This window comes from Poecilia reticulata, chromosome 13 (genome assembly GCF_904066995.2).
Source record: "Poecilia reticulata chromosome 13, P_reticulata-male-v2, whole genome shotgun sequence".
Lineage (NCBI taxonomy): Eukaryota > Metazoa > Chordata > Actinopteri > Cyprinodontiformes > Poeciliidae > Poecilia > Poecilia reticulata.
Genome location: NC_088842.1, coordinates 3818811 through 3834973, shown reverse-complemented (window position 1 = coordinate 3834973; position 16163 = coordinate 3818811). Strand labels below are relative to the sequence as shown.

General features: G+C 39.0%; 1 protein-coding gene across 8 annotated transcripts in view; it reads right to left on the bottom strand.

The window, feature by feature from the left end:
• The window catches only part of sorl1 (sortilin-related receptor, L(DLR class) A repeats containing), a 310404-nt gene that overhangs the window by 193195 nt on the left and 101046 nt on the right, over nt 1-16163 (bottom strand). For all 8 annotated transcript variants that reach the window (XR_014090459.1, XM_081614355.1, XM_081614354.1 and 5 more), the window contains 3 exons: nt 6876-7056; nt 668-769; nt 193-362 (listed from right to left, as the gene is read on the bottom strand). Coding sequence is in view for 7 of the 8 variants with exons in the window: in XM_081614355.1 (XP_081470481.1) it covers nt 193-362; nt 668-769; nt 6876-7056 (453 nt within the window). In the remaining variant the exon portion in view is untranslated. The remainder of the gene's footprint in view (nt 1-192; nt 363-667; nt 770-6875; nt 7057-16163) is intronic.

The following is a 16163-nucleotide window of genomic DNA, read 5'->3' as shown; positions in this document are numbered from 1 at the left end:
AGCAATCCTATTTAGTTGAAAGTGTATTATCAATGAAAAAATACTGAAAGTCTTTAATCACGCAAATCTTACTTAAACAATTTGATGTGTTATTGACAGATGACTAAATCTGAGTAAGTGTGTTCGTGTGTGGGTGTGTGTGGGTGTGTGTGTGTGTGTGTGTGTGTGTGTGTGTGTGTGTGTTTGCAGTACCGGATAAGTGTGTTGCTGCCTGAGCCCCCAGGACTGTAGTAGAGCACATTCTCAAGTGACAGAGAGAAGGACAGGCCCTGTGTGTCTGAGATGTACAGGTGTATGGCATTGTTTGTGTGGTTCACACAAACAAACACCTGGTCCTCTGATGCATCCGCAATGTAGTACTCCTGTTGGATGGGCGAGGGAAACAGCGGTCACTTAAGAGTTCAGACCATAGAGTCACGTCTCTCACACACACACACACACACACACACACACACACACACACACACACACACACACACACACACACACACACACACACACACACCCACGCACACACACTCAAAGCACAGAGAACATCACAACCTAGCACACCAACGCACTGATGTTCAAGCTGTATTTGATCTATACCTGCAACAATTGACCCAGAGTTGGATCTCTGTCTGAGTTTTTTAGAAACTGGAACGACCCTGTTCATTTTAAAACTCACTGTGATTGGATGCCGGGTCATGAACTCGGCAGCTTTCATCGGCTGGCGGTTGTAGGAGACCCAGAGCTGAACAGATGATGGGTTATGGCTGCCTATCAATCTCTGGGAAGGTCATAGAGATAGAGAAAGAGACGGAGACATTCATTGAGCTCCTCCTCCATACAAGGTCCGTATCATATCAGGAACTTTCAACGAAATCACCCAACACAAATTCAAAAATCGTCCTTTCACTGAAAAAATGAGCACAACTTCTAAACACAAGTTACCTACTGATATTTTAGAAACTGCATTTCGTCTTTTAAAACCTGATATATAGTAGTGGCATGGCAAAAGAAACATAGGAACCATGACTAATTTACTAAAATTCTGATTCATAAAGAAAAAAGAAGCAGATTGATTAAAAAAAGACAAATCCGCTGGATTTTGGCCTCGATTTTGAAACCACCGAGTATGCTCCTATATGAAAATTTTGGGCTGGAATTTCATTCCGCAACCAGAGAGAGGCGTGTTATTCAATGACGGTCCAGACATATCCTCATGCATGACAGAGTAAATTTCAAGTTGCAATGAATTAAGTTTTATTCTATTCTTTATTGGCAACAACATCTATATTGTTTAAGGGTGGGCCTTTATTGTATTGTTTATCGTGATAAATTTCTTATAAGAATTTTGAATCATCATTACAATGATAAATTACAGTTAATGACACCTGTTGAGATAGTGAGTTTACTACTTTCTCCACTGTTTGTTCAATGACAGCATCAATGAACATGGTCATGTGACAATGATAGCGATGCAGCAAAGGTTTGTGGGAATATTAACTGAAGCATAGAGACAATGTCTGTGGCGTAATCTGTCTTTTTAATGGTATTGAAAACATAGGGTATGGAATTCCCCAGGAACCTTGCTAAGCCCGGTGGTCGGGCGCTGAGGCAGTCCACCGTGTTTTTATATTAAAAGATGTTAAGTAGACAGGAAAAGTAAAAATATTACTAATTATATGTCACGGGAAAACATCGCCAATTAGACTCTATCTAAACCCACAACTACAGGGTCTGAAAAACAACAACTCAAAAAATACAATTAAAATGAATATCAATTATTTGCACTTCTGTTTAATGTTTAATTTAAATTAAGTCAGCAGCTCCATAAGGCCCCCCCCAGGGCTTCAGTGGCCCCATAAATGCTAATATTTTAATACAGACCACAGATACATAAAAGTATAATTTGTTTATTGATATTATCAATGCTGCTAAAAATTTTATTTAATGGTTTTAGTGTGTAAATTAAAACATTTAAAATTGTTTAACATTTAAATGTAAGCTTTTAAGGAGCAGAAAAGTTGCCTTTGTAAAAGTTTAAAGAACGATATTCATAGTTAAATTGTTATCACAGCAACAATCTGATGCTGTGAGTTTAATCTTTGAGTTTGAGCTCTGTTTGTTCACAAATACAAATTAGTAAACTGCATTTATAACTTTTTCTTTTAAGGTTGGCCAATTAAACTATCGTATTTTCCGCACTGTAAGGCGCACCGGATTATAAGGCGCACCTTCAATGAATGGCCTATTTTAAAACTTTTTTCATATATAAGGCGCATCGCATTATAAGGCGCATAGAATAGACGCTTCAGTTTGGGTTGCCAATTTGTTCCGTACTCTATTAATACACATCCACATTTGTAAAGAAGTGGTCCCAGAGTACTTTATATCGTAGTCTGCCCCAGTCATTGTTTCACTCACAGTGTTGCGATATCGTGCCCAACTGCTTTCTGGGTAACACAGACCAACCGACAAGCTGCCGCCGCAGTCTCTGTCTCTCTTCCTCCGATGGATCGGCATATATATATATATATATAAGAGGTGTGCCGATCGATCGGCCACCGATCATATTCAGCCGATTTTTGTGAAAAAGTGTATGATCGGTGATCACCGATCACGGTCTCTTGTTGCCGATCACACAAACCGATCACCTGCATTTCATTTTGCAGTCTGCCTGTGCAGCTGGTCTCCTCTTTCCTTCACAATGCGCAAGCGCGCAGCAACAAATCCTAAGCGATGAGGAACTATAACGCACTGAGTGACTGGGGAAGTTTGTGTGTTGCGGCGGAAAATTGAAGCACGTGGTGTGAAGCACGTCAAAATGCATCAACACGACGAATCTAATATGGCATAAAAACAATGCCATACTTGACGGAGTTTGGCTACATCGAGGCTCACTGCAGTTAAAAAGACATATGGAGCGATCAGATAGCAGGTAAAGCAGCGCACAGCTACAAACACTCACCCGGATTAGCATGACGGTCAGAAAGCCAAACAAATAACCCGCAAAATTATTTAAGTCTTCGAGCTGCGATGTAAGACGCTGGTTCCGTTCTCCACCTGGTAGTGACTCTCACACCGAACCTCTGCTTAAAGCTGCAGCATCTAACTTAAAAAAATTTATTTTACATATTAAAACTTTCGCTGTCCTAACATGAGACAGATAATCTCTGAAAAAATAGTCACCCTCCTGTGCCTCCTCCCTTTTCTGCGTAATTACTCCCCTCAGTCATAAACAGCCAATCAGAACTAGCAGTAATCAGCTAGCCGCCATGCTATGAGGAAATTTTCATTCAGTAACTCAGGATTGTTTATTGTAATGGATCCTGTATTTGCCTTTGAATGTTAAGTTTTATACTTGAATTTCTTTGGCAATGTTGAGAGGTTTTATTTTGACTTTTTGCATTATTTAGCCTCTTCAGAGCCTCCATATGTTTTCAGTCTGTTAAAAATAGTATTACCAATAGCAGTACAATTTGCACAATGCCTGTTTTTTTCTTGGAAAAAGTTATTAAAAACAAATTTTTGTCTAAATTAAGGTGAATTCATGGTTCCTTTTTCCACATAATGTAACCGGTAGTGCTTTTGACTAAAAAAATAATTATTATGTGATCGGTATCGGTGATCGGCACTCATGGGTGATCAGAATCGATATCGGCAGGAAAAAACCTGATCAGCACATCTCTAATATATACACTGCTCAAAAAAATTAAGGGAACACTTAAACAACACAATATAACTCCAAGTAAATCAAACTTCTGTGAAATCAAACTGTCCACTTAGGAAGCAACACTGATTGACAATCAATTTCCCCTGCTGTTGTGCAAATGGAATAGACAACAGATGGAAATTATTGGCAATTAGCAAGACACACTCAATAAAAGAGTGGTTCTGCAGGTGGGGACCACAGACCACTTCTCAGTACCTATGCTGTCTGGCTGATGTTTTGGTCAGTTTTGAATGTTGGTGGTGCTTTCACACTCGTGCTAGCATGAGACGGACTCTACAACCCACACAAGTGGCTCAGGTAGTGCAGCTCATCCAGGATGGCACATCAATGCAAGCTGTGGCAAGAAGCTGTGGCAAGAAGCTGTGTCTGTCAGCGTAGTGTCCAGAGGCTGGAGGCGCTACCAGGAGACAGGCCAGCACACCAGGAGACGTGGAGGAGGCCGTAGGAGGGCAACAACCCAGCAGCAGGACCGCTACCTCCGCCTTTGTGCAAGAAGGAACAGGAGGAGCACTGCCAAAGCCCTGCAAAATGACCTCCAGCAGGCCACAAATGTGCATGTGTCTGCACAAACGGTTAGAAACCGACTCCATGAGGATGGTATGAGGGCCCGACGTCCACAGATGGGGGTTGTGCTCACAGCCCAACACCGTGCAGGACGCTTGGCATTTGCCAGAGAACACCAGGATTGGCAAATTCGCCACTGGCACCTTGTGCTCTTCACAGATGAAAGCAGGTTCACACTGAGCACATGTGACAGACGTGACAGAGTCTGGAGACGCCATGGAGAGAGGTCTGCTGCCAGCAACATCCTTCAGCATGACCGGTTTGGCAGTGGGTCAGTAATGGTGTGGGGTGGCATTTCTTTGGAGGGCCGCACAGCCCTCAATGTGCTCACCAGAGGTAGCCTGACTGCCATTAGGTACAGAGATGAGATCCTCAGACCCCTTGTGAGACCATATGCTGGTGCGGTTGGCCCTGGGTTACTCCTAATACAGGACAATGCTAGACCTCATGTGGCTGGAGTGTGTCAGCAGTTCCTGCAAGATGAAGGCATTGAAGCTATGGACTGGCCCGCCCGTTCCCCAGACCTGAATCCGATTGAGCACATCTGGGACATCATGTCTCGCTCCATCCACCAACGTCACGTTGCACCACAGACTGTCCAGGAGTTGGCGGATGCTTTAGTCCAGGTCTGTCAGGAGATCCCTCAGGAGACCATCCGCCACCTCATCAGGAGCATGCACAGGCGTTGTAGGGAGGTCATACAGGCATGTGGAGGCCACACACAATACTCAGCCTCATTTTGACTTGTTTTAAGGACATTACATTAAAGTTGGATCAGCCTGTAGTGTGTTTTTTCACTTTAATTTTGTGTGTGGCTCCAAATCCAGGCCTCCATTGGTTAATAAATTTGATTTCCATTGATGATTTTTGTGTGATTTTGTTGTCAGCACATTCAACTTTGTACAGAACAAAGTATTCAATGAGAATATTTCATTCATTCAGATCTAGGATGTGTTATTTGAGTGTTCCCTTTATTTTTTTGAGCAGTGTATATATATATATATATGTACTATAAAGTACCTATTTTTTCATTTAATTTAATCAAATCTGATTTTTTTTTTCTTCAAAATCGCTGAATATTCGCGTTTTTCAATTCAAATGTTTGGAAGCAAAACCGGTGCCTCAATTGTGCCTCAACTGGGATTGCGCAACCTCTCGCTAACTGCACCGGTTGCCATTCTATGAGAGGATGCTCCTCCTGTCTGTACGTCGCCAATAAAATGGTTAAAAATATTTAATGTATGAACTGAGTTTCCATAATTTAATGTACGTGTATGTATTTAATGTACTGTGTGTTTATTGTCACCAACTGTGTGTGTAACGTGTTTCGTGTGCTGAGGAGCGATCATAACCGGCAGAGAACAGATTAAAGGTGAGGCAGGCAGTTCTTGTGCCTCATCACTTGGGGTGCTCATGAACCCAGACATTGTGACTCCACAACTGCAGAGTAAGAGACAGTAACAGCGAGCTAGCCATACAGTAGCTGCGCTGATACAGAGAGCGAGAAAGATGTGGTTTTGAGTTGTACTTTAACGGTTTCTCCCTTTGTAGGGACAATTTGAGAAATTTGAGAAATCATATTTCTCAAAGCACAGTACAAAATTAATAATATCTACATGTCTAAGTTTATTTGAGATAATGGAATTATTCTGTGGCGGCAGCGCAGCTAAGCATCATGTGTTAAAGAATAGTCTTTTTGCCATCCAGCATTGTACGCATGCGCAAAATTTCATTATGTAAACAATAACATGCAGGTGGTCTAGATTTGTAAATCCGATTATAATTAAGTCGGTGCCTCACCAGCTATAAACCTCATCGCATGTCACTGATATATATATATATATATATATATATACACACACATTTAATTTACTTTTTTTGTCAAAACAATAGAAAGATCTCAGAAAGCAATATATCAGGTTGTAGTCTAAAATCATTTAAGAGCAGCTGAGAAAACTGACATATACGTGCCTTTTCCACTGAAAGCCGTTTCAAAATTTCAGTAGAAATGTGAAAGAAAATACCTTATTACAGGACTCTACATGTATCATGTGTTGACATTTTTTGTGGCTGAAATATATGAGATACACATGACGGTGTATCAGATAATATGGAAATACCAAAAGTTGTCCAAGCTAAAGCCATGTAGAATTGAATCTCCTGTCTACAGTAAGCAGGACACAAAGACGATATCTCTCATCTCCTGTAACACAGCAGACAGTAGTATTCAGTGACATTAAGAAAAGATTGTATGTCCTCCGCACATACTTTTTCCTTGATGATTTTCTCAAGATCAACAGATTGGTGTCTGTGCTTGTGTGTGTTAAACCTAATTCCATCCACAACAGCATGCATATGAAGGACAAATTATCTCAAGAAAATCACTGGGAAAAAGAATATGCGGAAAATGTCCACTCTTGGCTTTCATATTTCTCAATTTTAGCACTTGGGATATTTTTTTTTGCGACGCACTGACAGTCTTTGTTGTAAAAGATCTTCTCAAATGACTTCTCAGATTGCCTGACTGTTAATGGAAACACAACGGAAGCATGTCAGAGTTTTGTGGGCGGGGCGCTAGACTCCTCCCACTTACCAGTGTGGTTGTAGCGAACATATATTTGTCTCTCAGCTGGAAGCTGTCCACCTGCTCCAAGATGACCCTCCGGTTCTGTTCACTCTGGAAGAAATCGGTGCTGCTTAGTACAGTGGAGACGCCTTGCGGCTCGTGCCTCTGGACCAGCACTGTGGTGGAGGGGTCGTAGGGTTCCACACCCCTGAGACGAAGGAGAACAAGAAGGATTGAGACAGACAGGTAGAAGAACAGGGAAGGAGATAAGAAATAAATCCAAATCAGCTTTTATGTTCTCTAAACTAAACTTTTCTTAAATGTTTTTTTTTTCCTTTTGAAAGCCTGAATTTTTAAAAAAATTTTTTCTGTTGAGCACAGTCTGCCTTTTCCCTATCGATACGCCCTGCACCTTAGGGGGTAAAAAAAAAACAAACAAAAAAAATGAAAGAAAATTGGCAAAACTCTGCAACAGGAGAAGCAGGACATAAAACGGAGCGACGAACTAGATGTGAATTATGGCATAAAAACAAAGAAGCCGACGCTGAACAGTGAAAAAAATCAACACATGATGTGAAACACATGACGATTAGGCGGTGCAGCAGGTGATGAGTGAAGATTACTGATGGTCAATAAATGATAAAATATATCTAACAACAGGAAAGAAACTAAAGTGGACATAGCAATAAACCAAGAGAGGATAATACTAATCAAAGGAAACTAAATGGAAATGAATGAAGAACAAAATGCAAGAATAAACTAAGAAACTAAAGTAAATACAGGTAATACTAGTATGGCAAGACCTTTAGAGCAATAATTAATACAGAGGAGTGTATGGCAAGAATAAACAGACACTATTTCCAGATATAAGGTAAAATAATTTTGTTGAAATGCCATGGGTTTGTTGAGACCATATCTAGTACCGAGAATAAATATATCTTACAGACCATAACAGTAAAGAACTGATCACTTATGTTTTTAATTAGATTTGATATATTTATTTCTTCAATATTATTTTTCATGTCAGTTTTAATGTCATGAGGCTGATAACTCCATGACTCAGGATTTGATTAAGAGCCAGCTTTTTTCTTTGTAATTTTTGTCCAGTAAAACTATTAATCTATATAAAAATATAATCCATGTTTCTGTCTCATATTTCTATGGCAATAAAATGATCTGGAACTTTTGTTTTTCCACTGAAAGCTCTGGTTTGCACAATAAATGCCATGTGGGTGAAATTTTATGGACAATACTCTGATGTCCCACTCTCCTGAAGGCAGCACAGAGCTGCACCACCAGAAACCCACAGAAACACTGAAGAGAAGAAGAGCTATGATTAATGTAGTTACAGTTCTATCCATGTTTTAATGTTGCAGAGCTCAGTCGGTTTGCAAATAGATCAAAGTTTAAACTGGCATGTTGTACATCTTTTATCTGGTCATTTTGTGTAAGATTTAACAACTAGAAAATGGCAAAGAACAAGAATATTTTTTCACTCTGATTGGCTGCTGTTATTCCTACAAATTTGAACTTGAATGTTCATAAAGTTTTTCATAGACGCCTGTGAAAATAATTTCTATTCCCATGACTTTTGTTCTCTGGGAAATTATTTTTGATGATAAATACAGAAACAAGCATAAAAATCAAAACATCTACAATAATGATAGTAATATTAATAATAAAATAATAGTGCAAAGTAGCATACAAATTTTTTGGTGGGGGGCGGTGAGCGACCTGGATAAAGGCTAGGGGGACCCTGGCCCAAAAAGATTGAGAAACACTGATTTAGTACTGAGAATTAATATATAAATATATCAACATAATGTTGCATGTTCTAAATTACTTGCTAAAACATTGACTGAAATGAGTCTTATTTAATGTTGAGGGATTGTTGCCTGTAAGGCTAACCTTTAGGGCACAGACATTTTACATTTTGTTTTGAGTTGAAATGTACTGAAGTCTTATTTAAGTTTGAGTGTTTAGCTTTTTAATTGTATTGTTAGAAGCAATTGTTTGCACTATTCAAAGACACTTTTTATTAAACTGCGGCAATAGCAACGCTATAGTAAATTTCTATCATAACTATAAGTTTCAGGCTCAGGATTTTTTTTACTTTAAGCCCTGCTAATAGTGACCACAATGCAGATAAATTACTGTATTTTATTTCCCCTATTCCGTTGCCCTTATTGCTCAACATGTATATGTTTGTCTTATTGAGAGGGACTTGACATATCTCATTAAGAGCTGATGACCTTACTTACTGTGAACAAATTGCTGTAATATTGGTAGTAACTACTGTCCGAGACGGTTGGGCCATTTTTTTCATTTATTGACTCATCTGCTTTTAATACCATTAAGATGCAGCTCATTCAATAATGTCACTTTGGTAGAATAACTTATTTTATCACTATGGAGTGAATAAACAGTTGGAGTACACTGACAAGTCAAATTGCACGTGTATCTGCAACTTGACTTGTTGCAGATACAAATCAAGTTGCAACAAACAAATAATCTGTGTTTCCAAACAAATAATCCCTCTATAGTACAAGCACTTAGGAGTTCTTGAGTGTTTCTCCAAATCAAGAACAACAAAAGTTTAAAAATAGAGAATTTTTCAGGCATACTTTAAATTTCACTATAGAAATAGTCATTAATGTTTCTATATTAAATATAGAATGCCATATTAAATATAAATGCAATTAGATCACTTTAAAGCAATCTAATTGCAGTTGAAGTACTGAACACATTTTATGTTGCAGCAATTTGATACAGTTCAAATGTATTTTATTCCAAAAGGTAAATTAAAATGCCATAATTTATATCATTAAGTATCTCCAGAGTCATAGATGGTGATGCCTGACCTGAGAAATTCCACCATCAGTAAGTCTTACAACCAATCTGAAGAGACCTCTGACTGAAGACTGGCTGTATGATAGTCTCACAACTGCCCACACAACCTCCCCCCGCCCCCGGACTAGAAGCCGGTTTGTTTTTTTACTTGAACTCTCACTGGTCACTCGACCAACTTTCTGTTTCCCCCAAGCTAACAGAGTGAGTCGAGTAATGTTGTTTAATGCAGGTATTGTTAGCTAAACAATGACTATCTAATATCACGTTAAGCTTATTAACAAGGACAGGCTACTAGTATTTTTATCTACCATATGTTCAAAAGTGGGTAGTACTGGTTACAATTACTTGAGTAATGTTTTTGGGGGAAAGGGGTACTTATAGGAGTAGTTATACTGCACTGTAGTTTTTTATTTTACTAAAGGAATATTACTATTGCTACTCTTGAGTAGATTGATTTTACATTTTAAAAAAACAGACTTCAGTGATAGGAAACGGATACCTAGATTTCTGAAATATATGAGTTAATGTTTATGCAAATTTGGGTATAAATACTGAATTTTTTATACATGTCACTGTTTAGATACTTATTGTTTATTTTGCACTAAGAAACGGTCATTTTATTCGAAAGGTAACATAAAGGTTTGTTTATGTATTTATATTTAAGTAAAAGCTAGTTTAATCTGCCCCTCTCCCTTCTCCCTCCTAAAATAAGCCAATATGCCCCCAGCTACATTCCTCTGGAGTTGGGTTTGTTCCACAGTAACATATCCTGGATGACATCATCTGTTGTTAGCAGCTCTGCTACTCAACTTTGCTTTTGCTGCTCCTCTTTAAACCTCTCTGTTGCAAAGTCAGAGTCAGAAATATGATCCTTGTCCAATTTAATTGATGGATCTTCCTCACCGCCTCTGGAATTTGGAGTCAGAGTTCAGATATTATGTGAGTTTTTGAGGTGCTCATCAGCTGCTCCAATGAGGCCCATCACAATAAATTTTGCTGGACAATAAATTGTCCCAAAATTATTGTCATTAACAAAAATATTGTTTTGAAGTAATTTTCAAGTAATATATAGACAATGGCATAATAATGCAAGTTCACTCACTAAAAAAATTAATAAACATTGATTTAGAAAAAAACACTAAAGACAGTAACTGGAAGATACTTTAAAATTGCCCTTCAAAAAATATTAATCATCAGAATTATTGAGCTCGTTTTAATTTGCCTTGTGATTATTTGATTAATTGATTAGTGTCCCAATTGTTAAAAAAACAAAACTTGTTGCCGTGGTTACTCATCATTAAAAAAGTAAGAGGAAAAATTATTCCTGCTGCACTTCATCAAAAGCCAGGAGTAATTGTCCAAACATGCAACATCTTTTCATTCTCAGAATCAGTCAGGTAAAACAAAATCAGATTCTAGTTACTGACCTAGTTACCTAGATTCTAGTTACTGAAGATGGGGATGCCATCTTCTCGTTATGAGAAGATGGCATCCCCATCTTCTCATGATGTTCTTTAACATCAAAACACAGCTGCAAGACAGAATCTGCACAATATTGACAGCAAAGCCAGCATAATAGGTTTGAGCTGCTCAAAGAGCAGATTGGCTGCAGCACAAATTGACCTGTAGAGTACCACTACATCCACAGCCATGTTTCTGGAAGGTGGTTCAATAAAGTAAACATGTTAATAAACTGTCAATCTTTCACAGCAGTATAGGCTCATGTGTCATTTTTATTTTGTGTCATCTCCAGTTTTCTGAGTGTTCTGGGTCAGAATGTGGTCCTGCTCCTGTGAGGCTGCTGATTCTTTGGTGAGTTCTGGACTGAAGTGGTCACACTGTCGGACACAAATTAAGCGATGTTGCTATCCTTGTGGCTAGGAGCTCCCAGCTGCTGGTGTAAAATGTTCAAAGTCATGCCTAAATATTTCGTTATTTGTGCTCCGATATGCTTGTTTTTTTTTTCCTTTTCTAAAGAGGATATTCCTGCTGCATGCATTAGTATTTCAGATGTGTTAAGTTAGAAACTAAATTCTGTCTTACAACACTGTTAAACCACACCAAGAATCTGGACCTCAGATTCTTTTTTTTTTATTGTCGTTGACATTTACAGTCTACAGTCAATTTTCTAAAGAAAAAAGTTGATTTGCCATTTTCCAACCAGAAACACATGGCTGTATGTGGAGCTATTTGTAGCCACCAGACTGGAGTAGCATGGAACAGCCGCTCAGCTTGCATGAATGGAGGTGGTTTGCTGCATCCCATCAGCAGCTTTCCAAAGCAGGCTGTTTTCCTCCACAGCTTGGAGAGCTGAACAGAGGGACCAGTGTGTCGCCTGGGCTCTGCCTCTCTGGCCTCCTTTCAAAGCTCCCAGTTCAACTTGCAGACGCTGTCTGGACTCTATCTGCTCCTTCCTCTGAACTAATCCCTGGGAGAACACTCAGAATGTCCTCACCTCTTTTGGTTGTTTTTATGTTCACCCGAGTCAACCTCCATATTAATGGCTTCCTGGCAGATTTTCAAGAATCCCAAAGCAATATTTTTAGAATGCATCAGCAAAAAGAAATTCTATTCTAAATTTCAGTAGAATGTTATATTTTTAATTTATGTACAGAGCAATAGCAGCTGGTAAACAAAACTGTTAAGGTTTAACCAACCTGAAATCAGCATTATGTAACTTAATTCATTTTAGATATTATCTGTCATGACTGATATGTGAAAAAATTGAGCTCTTCTGTCTTCTTCCAGTGCTAACTATCAACAACCAATCAAAGTCAGGAGGCGGTCTTCGGCCTCACTTGCACCTGCTCACCCCCTCCCAGTATCCCTGAGGTCGGCTACAGCTTCTTTCTGATAGCTGAGCCTGTCATGAATGCTAGGCTAGTTAGCATGGCCACTTATGAAAATATTTTTCCTGTAATGTAAAGTTGTTTCTCCACCATTAGCACACTGAACAGCAATTACATGAGGATAACTGACCGCGCCAAGACTCTTCTCCTGGCTCTGATTGGTTGTTTTTGGTGCTTAGGATAACAATATCTCAGGGAGGAGAGAGGAAATCAATCTTTTCACAGATTATCTGTCTCTTAACAAACTGCCATGACATCATGACAGTTTGAATAAATATGCAAAAAACATATTTATTCTGAAACTGGTCTCCAGTTTCAGACAACAGCATAAAAGTACTGTGTTGAGAACAACACTCTTTGTTGTGGACAACACTACAGAGGAAAACGGACAAAAGTTTGATATTAAGCAGAAGAACAACTTTTGAAAAGTGAATCATATTTTCTATGACATGTCAAAACATTCAAGGTAAGAGTGTAAGTGAGACTTTTGACAGAAAGGTTTAAAGAAGTACAGTAGTGTGCTTCTGTCTTGTCCTTTGAGCAAGCTAACTTTGCAAACTGGAAGCTTTTTGAAAAACTCAGAGACCTGCTGTACATTTTCAAGAAAGGTATAAAATGAGAACTGATTTTTATTTTTATTTTTTTCCGTATTGCTGTATGCATCAAAATGAACATTTGGGCCAATATTGATATCCGATATAAATATTGGTTGTTAATATTGGCCCAGTTTTATCGGACCAATACCAATGTTAGTGTAGATATACCATGCTTCCCTAATTGCTCCCCATGCTAACCATGCTAATGGCAAATTAAACTGAATTCCTTTGTTGTCAGTACATGGCAGGGGGTGCTGGCGGAAATTTTTACAAAAGGGAGGCGCTGAGATTCCTTTGGGGGGCGTTTGGTCAAAGGTAAACTTTACACCTTAAATGCACAACAAGACAAGTTTAGACTTTGAGCAAACTGTGTTTCGTAACATTAAAACATGCCTGGCTGCAACTGTATTGACAGTAGCTCTTCTTCTCTTCAGTGTTTGTAGCTACTTGGCGTAGCTCTGTGCTCCTGCTACTAGCTTCACCGCATCAGTCCAGCGATACACCGGCTGATGACGTTGCTGTGATTCACTTTGTCTGGTGAACAGAAAATGGCTCCTTTAAACATGTAAATACTAAAATCACAATACCCTCACTGTGTATCCCTTTGAAGAATGAACCCATTTAAATAAAGAAATCCCTCGATGGGTGATACCATGATAGAGAGCATTCATTTTATAGCGTTAACACCGGTGCTGTAAGTGGTCCGGTATGAAACGGGTGCGATAGAACAATGGTACTACCACAGCACTTTTAAATTTCAATAATCAGAATACCAAAATTGTTTCCGTTGTTTTAAAAGGTTTATGTCAGTCTGCCTTTTCCCCCATTGATACGCTTCCCGACCGCCCTGCACCTTCGGGGGTTAAAAAAATAACAAAAACAAAAAACGACGTGCACATTGCGCAAAACTCTGAAACAGGAGAAGCGGGACATAAAACGGAGCGACGAACTAAATGTGAATTATGGCATAAAAACAGAATTCGACGCTGAAAAGTGAAAAATTAACACATGATGTGAAACATATGACGATTAGGCGGAGCAGCAGGTGATGAGTAAAAATTGACGCTCACCATTACTGATGGTGAGCGTCAATAAACGATAATATAAATCTAGCAACAGGAAAGAAACTGAAGTGGACATAGCAATAAACCAAGAGAGGATAATATTAATCAAAGGAAACAAAATGGAAATGAATGAAGAACAAAATGCAAGAATGACCAAAGAAACTAAACTAAATACAGAGGAATAAACTGGTATGGCAAGACCTTTCGAGCAATACTTAATACGTCCTCTGTATTAAGGATGGCAAGAATAAACAGACACTATTTCCAGATAAAAGGTAAAATGATATTGTTGAAGTGCCATGGGTTTGTTGAGACCATATCTAATACTGAGAATAAATTTATCTTACAGACCATAACAGTAAATAACTTATCACTTATTTATGTTTTTAATTAGATTTGATATATTTATCCATCCATTTTCCTAAACACTTGTCCCTTAGTGGTGTTGGGAGGGTTGCTGGTGCCTATCTCCAGCTAACGTTCCGGGCGAGAGGCGGGGTACACCCTGGACAGGTCGCCACTCTGTCGCAGGGCAGAGATATATTGATATATGCATTTCTTCAATATTATTTTTCATGTCAGTGTTAATGTCATGAGGCTGATGACTCCCTGACATTTTCAATTTGACTCATTAGGATTTGATTAAGAACAGGATTTATTCTTTGTAATTTCTGTCCAGTAAAATTATTAATCTATAAATCAATAGAAAGGTCTATATAAAGATATAATCCATGTTTCTGTCTCATATTTGTATGGCATTAAAAGGACCTGGAACTTTTGTTTTTCCAATGACAGCAATGGTTTGCACAATAAATGTCATGTGGGTGAAATTTTATGGATGATAGTCTGATGTCATATTCTCCTGAAGGCAGCACAGAGCTGCACCACCAGAAACCGACAGAAACACTGAAAAAAAGAAAAGTTATGAATAATGTAGTTACAGTTCTATCCATGTTTAATGTTGCAGAGCTCAGTCGTTTTGCAAATAGATCAAAGTTTAAACTGGCATTGTTTGTATATCTTTTATCTGGTATTTTTGTGCAATATTTAACCCTCTGATGCGTGAGTGACTGACTATACAGTCTTCCGTGAGTGGGTCCTTTTTGACCCGGGTTCCAATCAATGTGTTTTTATGCTACTTTTGTCATTTTGTTTCAAAATCATGTTTTGTATAATACTTTCTACTGTGTTTTATTTCACACAAGAGTTATTTCATGTTTGAAATATTTTCATTTTTCACTTTTTTAAACGTTTTTAGAACAATTTGTAGAACATTTCTGACAATTTGTAGAACATGTTTAAAACAAAATGACAACAGCAGCAATTTTACAACAACAATGATGAAATGTCAATAATGGACAATGTTAACATCCGTTATGTGTGTGTGTGTGTGTGTGTGTGTGTGTGTGTGTGTGTGTGTGTGTGTGTGTGTGTGTGGGCGTGGGGGGCTGCAAAAGAGCACATTTCTTGGAACTAGCTAGCTAACCAAGCTAGCTAACATTACTGTCTCAATTCTAGTATGCTATGTGTATCACGCATGTGAGTGTGTGATCCATCCATCCATCCATCCATCCATCCATCCATCCATCCATCCATCCATCCATCCATCCATCCATCCATCCATCTTCTGTTTATCCGGGGTCAGGTCGCGAGGTCAGCAGCCTAAGTAAGGAGGCTCAGAGTTCGCTCTCCCCAGCCACTTGTTCCAGCTCCACTGGGGGGACCCATGGCGTTCCCAGACCAGCTGAGAAACATCGTCAGCATGTCCTGGGTCTCCTCCTGGTGGTATGTGCTCAGAACACCTCACCAGAGAGGCGTCCAGGAGGCATCCTGACCAGATGCATAGTCACCTCAACTGGCTCCTCTCGACATGAAGGAGCAGCAGCTCTACTCTGAGTCTCTCCTGGATTATCTGTCCTTCTCACACTATCTCTAAGGGAGAGCCCAGACACCTTA